The sequence below is a fragment of the Pinus tabuliformis genome, chromosome Q (assembly GCF_031772625.1).
Source record: "Pinus tabuliformis cultivar Carrire ecotype Pingquan chromosome Q, CPIR1, whole genome shotgun sequence".
NCBI classification, from domain to species: Eukaryota; Viridiplantae; Streptophyta; class Pinopsida; order Pinales; family Pinaceae; genus Pinus; species Pinus tabuliformis.
Window position 1 is genome coordinate 22,547,934 of NC_142296.1, and position 11,675 is coordinate 22,559,608.

Genomic DNA, 11,675 nt, shown 5'->3' on the forward strand with positions numbered 1-11,675 from the left:
ACATATACACTACATCCACTTTAATTATAATTTCTTTCTGACGGGCCTTCCGTCGATTCTCGGAATAGATTTGCCAGACCCTCTTCTATACAGATCTGATATTTCATTCAACTGGTTCATTCAACATTCCCTTCGGCTTCAGGAAGCTCATGGAATTCTGATAAATACATGCCAAGAAATGGAACCAGCACAAATAAAAGCTCTCAAGGAAGGAAGGTTCTGAGCGCTGTTGAAATGACCCCTTGTATTTATCCCGTTGGGCTGCTAATAGCTTTGTCTCTTTCAGAATCTGAAGAGAAGTTTGAGAAGGAGGGCTGCCTCAAGTGGCTGGACCACCAACCCGCCTCGACAGTTATGTTCGTTTCTTTTGGGAGCCGCGGCACCCTGTCGGAGAATCAGATTTAGGAACTAGCTTTGGGGCTAGAAGCAAGTGTGCAGCGGTTCCTTTGGGTGTTGCGTAAGGAGCCTCCTCCTCCCGCTGAATCCACGATGACTACCGAAGCAGATATGAGGAAGGTTCTACGTGAGGGTTTCAAGACTCGAATCCAGGACCGTGGATTTGTGGTGGATTCATGGGCGCCTCAGATTGTTGTCCTCTCTCATCCATCCACAAACGGTTTCCTTTTTCATTGCGGTTGGAATTCAACGATCGAAAGCATATTACATGGAGTGCCGATGATCGCTTGGCCTCTCTTTGCTGAACAGAGAATGAATGCCTTCCTTCTAGTGAAGGAGATGAAGGTGGGCATTGAAGTGTATAAGGGCGCAGATGCATTGGTGAAGAGAGAGGAAGTGGAAAGAGCGGCGAGGGAATTAATGGAAGGAGAGGGGGAATGGAAATGAAGAAGGGGATGGCAAAATTGAGGGGAAGGCCCATCATTGAGTGACAACTGTCTTAAGGATGGAAAACATTACGAAAATGGTTTCTAAAAAGCGCAATATTCTCAACTTCCTACGACATTCCAATAATCTGAACCGCCTACAACTTTTTTCACCGACGATCTAATGGCTGGAGTTTATTCCATCGTCTAACAATCGATCTAAAGGGCCATAACGAGACAGCACGACATGGAGGGGAGTTCCTTTCAGAGGGAACGCCTTACAGCGTAAATATTTTTGAACTCCTGAAAGGGTATACCTATCCACTCTTAAAACTATTTTGCAGATGGTGCAAGGCTTTATGAACCACAACCCCATGCCAGAATTCAGAGAGTTCACTCACGCAGTTGCATAAGCATTCGTGCCATAATCCTAGATTTACTTCTCTGAGCCCATTAGACTTGAATGCTATTCTTCGACACAAAAAATTGCAGACTTCTTCATGCATGGAAAATATCAGTGCTAAATGGTGTTCAGCATCCTTGTAATTATGATAAATTTCAGGTGATTGAATTACGATATAACTTTCAGGCAATTTAATTTGATTTGCAGATTCCAAAACATTTTAGTAATCAAATTTCCTTAATATTCTGCAATCTTGAATTTCATTACGTGTGCTCTTAACAACGCTCAGCAGACTTTGCTAGTTTCGATCAGAAGATTGCACCCTCACATTTCTTTGAAGGATCTGGATGAAATGGCATGTTTATTATTATTACTGGCAATGCAGTATCTATGGCGATCTGGCCTCTTCTGTGAATTCTGATCGTTTACTGGCATTCCATTTTAGTTTCTCTTTGAACCATCTCAGCTCTATGGTTGTTTCCCATCGATAAAGAAAATCCATGGCTTAAGGAGATTCTCATGACAGAGAAAAGAAATGAAAGCGCGAAGTCATACTTGACATACAGAAAATTAAGAAACCATGAAAGAAAAGAATTAAAGGAATCAGAACCATTATATAAATTGCCATTGTTCCATTACAGTTCAAGCAAAATGTGGCTTCTTGATAGAGGAACATAACATGCTGCATTCATAGACATTTAATTGCTTGCTTCCTGGACATGATTTCTCATGGATACCACTGTACTCAAATTGCAAAGGCAAAATACATCACAAATACACAGACAACAACTAAAATAAAAGAATCTTTAGCTCCTTATTGACCTACTACTACTCATGATGATCACCAGTGCTGCTGTTTCTGTAAAACCCCATCTGATCCTCTGAGCTCATCAAGAGGGACCGAAGAATCTCGCTGTTGTCGCTGGAAGCCCACTCCATCGGATCCACAGAGCTTATGAGCGGCCGAAGAATCTCATGCACGACTATCCATCTGTTGCTGAAAACATCCGCAATCTTTATACCCACATAATTGACAGAGAAGGGTTTGCTGTCGCTCACAACCAGCGATTGCCCGTGGAGGAGAGTCTTCAGTCTTGTGCCCGCCGGAAGCTACACCAGATCTGCCAAAGGCAGCCTCATGTTGGGAACCACATGGTACCTCACATTGTTCGAAAATTCTTGGCCTTCGCTTGAGAAAACAGAATCGTCGCTGAGAGTAAAGATGGTGAGGTTTTGCAGGCGCAGAAGCTCAGGGGACTTGATGCGCATGGCCAAGGCGAGGATGCTGTAACCGCGATCTCTAAGACTGAGCGCTGCATCTTGCAGCATGAAGGACGTTATGACATTCAGGGGATGATCAGGACCAGGACTAGCTGATGATGATGGTGATGGTGACATCATTGCAGGAACAGGGGCTCCCGCAGTTGTGTCATAATTACTGTGATCAAGATCAAGATCAAGAAGCAGCTTGTCGACGCCATGGATCGCTAACAGCCCGTCATTGAGAATGTCAGGATGCGAGACAAGAACTCCATTAATGTACATTGGATGATACTCGGCTGGCATCTGAGTGGAGGGAGAGATGGAATCTTGGCGGCCACCTCCGTGAGAATTACCTGTGACGACGAGGCTGCAGTGGGCGGCAATGGCTTCCAGGTTTATTCCGTTGGGTAGCTTTTGCAGATCGACGTAGGTGAAGAGGCCCTTGGCGATGTGGTGGGAGAAGGCCCATCATTGAGTGACAACTATCTTAAGGATGGAAGACGATCTAATGGCTAGAGTTTATTCCATCGTCTAACAATCGATCTAAGGGCCCATAACCAGATAGCGCGGCATGGAGGGGAGTTCCTCTCAGAGGTAACGCCTTACGGCGTAACAAAATTCTCGGTTGGAATTCTGTGTGGCCAAAAGAATATTGAGTTACGAAGTCAGTGAGAGCTACGGATGGCAATACGTTGTAGAGACATATAATAGCCTTTGATCCCTGTGATCTCGTTCTCTTTCGCTCCCAATAGGACAATTGATGCATCATATTAGTGCACATATCACGCTTCTCTATAAGAAACTTGACTCCTCCAAAAACAGATAACAATATCAATAACACACAAAGCATGAATGGTATTTCAGTTAAAGCGTTTGGAGAATACATTGTTTGGAGTGTAAGGCGTTTGGATTGGGAGGAGGTCCACGGAGCTAAGGAGTGGCAACTATGTATGTATTGGAGAGGCGGTGTGGGTGCCGCAACGTATGAAGACTGTCAAAAGAACAGAAAATAACGCACAGTTTCGTTGCGCAAGTGGGGAGAGCAGCGTAGTAACTTGGTATGGGCAGCGTGCTAGTCAAAGGAGAATCCTACACAAAAGATAGCATTCAACACATAGAGAATTGCGTAAAACTCAGGTGACAGGAAGAGCGCAGGTGACAGGCGTCGGAGGAGCCCATGCTGGTGCCTGAAAGCCTGAAACGTAGACAAAGAACATAGGAGTTACTATGACAGAACTGGCAAAGAATGCAGCTAGAATTTATCTGATGGCACATTCATTACATTTGGGACTAATAGTAGAATTGTCATGCACAGAGACGCCACAAAACCAGTGGCTCAAATTTGAGTAGGGTAGGAAATCCCGTGCACTTTTCATACCATGTTAAACATAACCATGGGGAAGACCAAATATGAAGGATAAGCATTGAATGCATTATTATTCACAATAATACACATTTATAATACATAGGAGTGACCCTTGGTTTCACATTCCAAGTGGTCTCTTGGACTCCATTAGACCGTTCAGCGCCCACACCTTAACCCTTGGCAGATTAGGTGTCCAACAGATTTAAATTCTGGATCCAACGAGCACCACCCTGCATACTTTGGACAGACCCAGAGTGAGATAAACTGGAAATCATGAAATAATGTGTTTCTTGTCAATATTTTGGAGGGAAAGAAAGCAAGCTACTTTTTTAGTCGCATTTTCAATTTATTTCTTTGAAGGTCTATTCAAATTTTAAGTGTACGTACTCATCTGATGCGGAATGAAATTTCAGATCCAACCAATACGCAAAATTCACTTAATGGTTTCTCACGTTTACAATTCCTCGACTCCTTCAGAATGTAACTTTCTCTTTCATAAATATAAAAGTTACAAAGTTTTCCATTGGAAAAATAAAAGAATTTCATTATGAATATTCAGCGCAATGTCGTCCAAATTTTTTAGACCAAACATCAGAATGGAATGCAAACTAAAGAGGGAAAACCAACATCACTAAAAAAAAATCCCCTTGCTGGCAGACTAAATAATATAAATATGAAACAAAGATTCACAAGTAAGAATAAATAAAGCTGCTATGGTTTCTGTAGGTCAAAATAAACAGATAGAGCTAGAGATTTGGAAAAAAAGAGCAGCAGCATATCTTCAACAAAGAATAAACAGAGAAAATAAGTGGAGAGGTCTGTCCCATTGAACAGATAACATCATAGAATTTTGTTTTGATCTGGCTAAAGTGGTTCAGAGGAGTAATTGTTATCATCTCCACCTGGCTTCAAACCACATGTGACATGTTCACTCTTCATGAGCTAATTGTTGATTGAGGCTTTCCATAAGCAATGAAAGTGTATCTCACTCTTGCTTACAGGCCAGAGGGTGGGGTGAGTCTTGAGAGAAGTTACATAAAAATGAAAAATAATATCATAAAATTATCCAAGACAGGCAAACAATTAAAAAATAAGCATCTGAATATTATCATTATCTATAAAAATAAGATGAATCTTGCCAAAAGAATTACTTGTGAAACAATCTGGTCTCAAACAAATATAAAGAAGGCAATAAATGGGTATACATGGGTAATCTGGCATTCTTAAAAGTCAGTCATACAAATATCTGTTGCTTATAATACCTTCTGTTCATAAGGCTCGTATATGGGAATTGTACTGCACGAAGTAGATAGATGAACCACACAGGAAGCATCAAATGAAAACTTTTACATCTAAAATTAAAGTCCAGAACTGATTCTAAAAATAGGTTAGGAATGTAGTGCGATTGGATGATGTCTGGAAAGGCATTTGGTAGAACTATGACAAACCTGGTTAGTTAAAAAGAGGATATCTCCACCTGATAGGGTAAATGTATGTTTTCTCTTTTGTTACCTTACAGATCTTCATATCTTCCTACCCTTTAGCATATCTGACACACTATGGAATGTCCTCTCCCGCAACATTTACAACAGGCTAATACAATAGAATCAGTTCAGCGGATTCAAAATGATCCTCTGTTTTGATCTCGAATAGTACTTGGACTCATTCATTTGCAACTTTCTTGATTATTGAAATATGTCTGCATCGAGAGCCTACTGATAGAAACCGAAAAGATGTAGCGTGGGGTACCAAGACATGTTGAGAAGGAAAAAATCGATATGATAGGGGTAAGGAAGAGGAGATTGGACAACAGGCAATACTCTCCTGCTCTCTGACTTCATATGAAATCTCTAATAAATCATATGGCATGCCATCTAGAATACGATCTAGTTCTTCGGTCAGAGCATGGAATCTACCCGAAATTGCTTCACCGTCCAAAGCCTGGATCACGCCATTAAAGTTGAAACCCCAAATTAATCCTCCGCCGTGATTAAAAACCATGAAAACAAACCTCTATGTAATGTGTAGCTGAAAGATAAAGAAATGTGCTCAAACACAATTTTATCTATGAAAACAGGTGAAGCATTGTGTATTCCAAATGATTTTCTGAACGACCAAGAAACATATCGCCCAAAAAGAGTTTATGCAAAGGAGAGGCATAGAGAAGAGAATGAATGAAGTGATCATTACCAGGTACAGTTTGCTGCCATCATGGCAGAGTTGAAGCAGTATTTTCGCAGAATGTGTTATCACAAAATCACTACTGAGGGCTGCAACCAAGCGAGATTTCATGTAACTATTTCAACCTATCTTTAGACCAAAGATTAGCCTCTTTAATCAGAGAGGGCTCTCTCACAACTCTTGATAAAATCCTTCAAACACTAGATGGCTAACTCTTTATTCACTTATAAAAGCATAACTGGTTGGAAACACATCAAACTGGCTCTCATTGGGCTATGGAGTCTATAATATTAAGTAAACAAGAAAAACACAGTGATCTCATGGAAATCAAGGCTCTTAGCATTACATGTCAAACATACTCCACCAAAACATAGCTTGCTGAATACACAGGAAGTCAGAGCATATAATTATGAATTCTGAGTGATTGCATTACAACAAGACTATAAAAGAACATAAAGTATAAAACACCATCACTACATTTGAACATGACAATCCTTCGAGAATCTTGAGAAGAGAATAACTCTGTTTTACTATTACTGTCAAAAAAGGTCTTACAATGGCCCAAAACAACACTGTTTTTCTATAAAGTATCCAACCTTTTTTACATAAAAGTTATTCCTATATATAGCCAATCAAAACACTACTGCATGAGACTCCTCAACAAGCATGAAGGGAGCTCGGAATTTTGACATTAATGACCTTAACTATAACATAAACAAACTAATTAATTACAAGAGATATGGTGCTACGAAAACAGAGGACTCCATCACATTGGCACTTTAAGTCTTTCTCCTCGTATACTTTGCTGCGTTCTTGGAGCTTGCCACCTGTAGCATTACAATAATAACCAAACCAAACTGAAAGCAGATTCAATGTATGAACGGCTTCGGATGCCTGATGCAAAGATGATTCATCAACCAACAAGAAAATGAAGCCTATATTCACGGTTGCTGCCTCCCATCGGTGTTCATGTATTAATGATCCAGTTTCAAGCCATTTAATCCTTGGATAATCCCGTGTGACTGAAGAAAACTCATGATCTGGCCATCCCATAACTAGACAAGTGTATCACTTAACACCTCAGCAGCTCTATCATAACCCTAAAAACTCGGACATAAAGTGAAACTTTCAACAAAAGACAAAACTTCACCTTTTCTTCGAATATTTACACCTGGCATCCTTTTTTTAAATATCTGACTGACCTTCTATAACCTCCATGCTGGCATTAAGTCATCTCTTTAAATATTTGCTGACCTCAGCATTCAAACTCAAGTTTTCAACATAACCAGTCATCTACAGCAGTTTCGTAGCGCGCTACGAAACTGCTGTAGGTCATCAAAATTAAACACATGAACCTTACAGCAACAATAACTCAAGTCTGTGATTTCTTCAGTCATTCTATACAGGTGCAAGGACATCAAAAAGTCTCAAAAAGCTTTTAAAAAGATGATAACCAAAATATATCAAAATTTGGGAAGCACATTCCTCCTTGGATCATTTAGCTAGTTTGTCTAGCTTCCCTTTCAGGCTGATGACTTCTTCCTTCAACTTCTTGTTCTCTGCTCTTAGACTTGCATTCATTTGTTTCATAATCTTTGCCTGCTTCAGAGCTGGCACTGTCCATACATAGGCATTAGATACTGAGCTAGCTTGACTGATCAAACTTGTTTTACCTTTCATTACAGCTTTCTTATAGCTTGTATATCTTACTGCCTTTTCTTTAAAAACATTTTGAACCTGAGGTATTTCCTTACTTGCTCCAGCTTGTTTCTTAATGGCAATCACATTTCCACTTTGACTGATAACAACCTTATTATCCTTGTTCTTGCTTTTAGCTGCTTGGACTGTTTCAGAGAAGATTTCAAGTGCCTCTGTCCTAGGCATTTCCGAAGGTGCTTTCTCTTTCTGAGCTCTCTCCACTTCTTTAATTTGCCTTCTAGTCACTGGTCTGCGTGGTTTAAAGGCATATTCTTCACTTGGTTCTTCAAACTTTAACCTTTTAGAAGCCCTTGACCTTTTAGAACTTTCAGGTGAGGATTGTGTTAGATCAATATGCATTGGTGGTACCAATTGATCTTGCTCAAGTTCAAGTGGTTCAATTTGGATTGGATGATCTTGTTCCAATTCAATGGCTTCAAGTAAGTCATTTAAACTACCCTTTGAAATAGGACTTTCTTCCACAGGGACTGACTTTCCTTTTTCTTTGCTTAGTTGGCCTCTAGTTTTCACCCTTGAAACCCTTTCAACTTCACTGGATTTAGCTTCATCTTTTCTTTTGTGAGTCTTCTGTTTTGATGACTGAGGTGTTTCCTTAGGAGATGACTTAGGGGTTTCCTTTTCAGATACTCTAGATGATTTTGGAGTTTTATCTACTGATGCTTCAAGTATCTCTTTAACTGCTGGCTTAGGAGTTTTCTTCATTGATGCTTCAGGTGTTTCTTTAACTGTTACAGACCTCTCTGATTTCTTTGTTTTAGCTTTGGGCTTCTTATGGTCTGTTATTTCTCTCCTAATTTCAGCCAAAGTAGTTTCCTCACTCCTTTCTTCTCTTTCTCTTACAGGTAATGGAGTGAGGCCCGTTTTACTTGGGAAACCGGCCATAAACACAAATGAATCCCAGTCTTTACCAATTTTATGTAGGCTATCCAACACCAGCAATTTAACCAGACCATGATGAAAAAGAGATGTTTCATAAGCATCTTTCTTTAACTGAATCTTATCACACATCTTGCTAATACTCCTGAACAAGTAAAAAGGTATGTCTATTGAACTCTTACCAGTGAAGTGTAACAGCAGCTTGAAGTGGTATGAGTAGACTTTGTTGTACCTACCCTCACATGTCAGGTACTTCTGGATACATGTCAATAGCATAGCATAATTCTCCTTTAGATAGCTCCTTGGGACAGCTTTAGTGAGATCTTCATCTACATAAGGTGCCTTCAAGAACTCCTTACACGGACCCATGTCAAACTTGAAATTCTTGAACCACTCTTGGCCACCCCTCGGGATTTCTGTGACAGTAGAAATGACTTCAGGGGACACCGGAAACTCCAACATGGCCACCTTCGAATTCAGTCCAGTGAAGTTCAATGCAAATGCCTTGGTCACTTCTGCATGTCCACCCTTTAATTTTTCACAAAATCGCCAACAGCCAGCACTTCGAAATGCCTTTGCTACCTCCTCATCTCTGAGAGTTACATCTAACCCCTCCGGCTCTGTTCTCACACATTTACCCGAACGGTGTTCCTTTCTTTCCATGCTTCTTTGAGTATTTTTACACAAGGGAATGACGGTGGTTTGCAGCACGAAAACAATCTTTAGCTGTAGAGAGCAGGCTCGCTTGCAGTAGTCCGTTTAAAACAAAGCTCAGGCTTTTCATAGAGCAAAAACATTCATATGATATGAAGAACTCATTATGGAATGACCACCCCCTATAACGTCCTCCAAACTGACACACAACTATATGACTTCGGACCTTATGGCAAAATAATGGCTAATCATGACATAGAAAGGGTGTGAAAAGACAATCATGACCGGATTTGTGACTCACTACTCTCGGATTAGACATTCAGAGAAAAACGCTGCAAAAAACCCTGAAACTCCGATTTCGTAGCGCGGGCAGTTCAAATTTAAGAGGATGCGCTACGAAATCGCTGACAAACAGAGCGCTACGAAAACACGCAAACATTATTTCGCAGCAAAACTGACCAATCACACCCGCGCTGCGAAACTGCGCAAGTACCAAAGACATCATACCCGCGCTGCGAAACTGCGCAAAGTACCAATGACATGACATGACATAACTAACAATGATGGAGGGTGTCTAATGATCTTGCCTTTACACGAATTCTCATCCACAACTCTTGAATTTCAAATTTGAAATTGACATCAACTAACAAACCTATTTACAAGACCTCAATACTTTATAAAAACTTATGGACAATCTTATATACATGAACTATAGTTCCTAGTGATAACAGAATGGAATGTTTTTCGTAGCGAAGAAAAGCACTCCGCTGCCACCCGAGGAAGGGGTCCCTGCAATTCTCGAAGTTCTTCAAACAATGGAAGTAACAGTTGAATCCTCCTAACGAGGTCGAAACAGTCTTTCTTCTGGCTTTTTCTGTAGTCCCTGTTCATGGTACCTCACATTGTTCGAAAATTCTTGGCCTTCGCTTGAGAAAACGGAATCGTCGCTGAGAGTAAAGATGGTGAGGTTTTGCAGGCGCAGAAGCTCAGGGGACTTGATGCGCATGGCCAAGGCGAGGATGTTGTAACCGCGATCTCTAAGACTGAGCGCTGCATCTTGCAGCATGAAGGGCGTTATGACATTCAGGGGATGATCAGGACCAGGACTAGCTGATGATGATGGTGATGGTGACATCATTGCAGGAACAGGGGCTCCCGCAGTTGTGTCATAATTACTGTGATCAAGATCAAGATCAAGAAGCAGCTTGTCGACGCCATGGATCGCTAACAGCCCGTCATTGAGAATGTCAGGATGCGAGACAAGAACTCCATTAATGTACACTGGATGATACTCGGCCGGCATCTGAGTGGAGGGAGAGATGGAATCTTGGCGGCCACCTCCGTGAGAATTACCTGTGACGACGAGGCTGCAGTGGGCGGCAATGGCTTCCAGGTTTGTTCCGTTGGGTAGCTTTTGCAGATCGGCGTAGGTGAAGAGGCCCTTGGCGATGTGGTGGGAGAAGGCCTATCATTGAGTGACAACTGTCTTAAGGATGGAAGACGATCTAATGGCTGGAGTTTATTCCATCATCTAACAATCGATCTAAGGGCCCATAATCAGACAGCGCGGCATGGAGGGAAGTTTCTCTCAGAGGGAACGCCTTACGGCGTAAATAGAATACTAAGAAATAGGAAGTTGCACCCAAACCCCATAATTATAGGAACTAATCCTAAACTTGGGAGAAAACTTGGGAGAAAGTCACAACAATGTAACCATTTTCTCTATTAATACAAAAATAATACTAATTATTTTTAACTCTTAATTTTCTGAATTGAGGCAAGCAGGGCCTGGGTTGCGTCCAGCATTGTGTCAATCACTGCAAATGCATTTATGTTCTCTCGATGGTCAGAATTGCTAGCCATTCTGTAACAAAGGCCCGAAACTCTGCTAGCCGATACAGATAAATTCACTCCGTCAACTTCTACCCGACGAAACAATTGGGAGGGAGAAGGGGCCAAGACTCACAGGAAATCGCATCAGCAACTCTGGAAGCCAGGGAAGGCCAAGATGAGAGCAGAAAGCCCGAGAGGATTAATATATAGATGAATCCTACGCTCTGGCACGAGCCATCCTGCAGGGAAAAGACCCAAATCTCTGTTGAAAATTCGCTTGGACGGAGAAACAACACTGGAAGAGCAAAGCATGACAAAATAAGTAGCTCCATATTCAAGGTATAGCACTGAACACCGCAGTCGAGGAATTATGCAATAACTCAGGCCTAAGGCAACATAAATAGGCATGACCTCCGAGAAGAAAGAGAGGCCCCCTGCACGTCGGCGTTTGACACCTGGGACAATCCATGCAAATATGAGACCGAAGATGGGAGATGTCCAACCAGAGAGCAAGATGTAGTTGGGCCCAGTGACCCACTATGAATTGGAATTTATTGCT

General features: G+C 41.4%; 2 protein-coding genes across 2 annotated transcripts; one reads left to right on the top strand and one right to left on the bottom strand.

The window, feature by feature from the left end:
* Positions 1-489: 489 nt before the first annotated feature.
* On the top strand, positions 490-843 carry LOC149218085 (UDP-glycosyltransferase 72B2-like). The gene has a single exon (XM_089386474.1). It carries the CDS (start codon positions 490-492, stop codon positions 841-843), a length of 354 nt encoding a protein of 117 aa, XP_089242600.1.
* Positions 844-1,836: 993 nt separating this feature from the next.
* Positions 1,837-11,146, bottom strand: LOC149218086 (uncharacterized). The gene is made up of 3 exons (XM_089386475.1): positions 11,072-11,146; positions 10,180-10,748; positions 1,837-2,383 (listed from the first exon to the last, which is right to left on the bottom strand). The coding sequence occupies exons 1-3, from the start codon at positions 11,144-11,146 to the stop codon at positions 2,335-2,337; spliced, it is 693 nt and encodes a 230-aa protein (XP_089242601.1). The 3' UTR covers positions 1,837-2,334.
* Between the last annotated feature and the right edge of the window lie 529 nt (positions 11,147-11,675).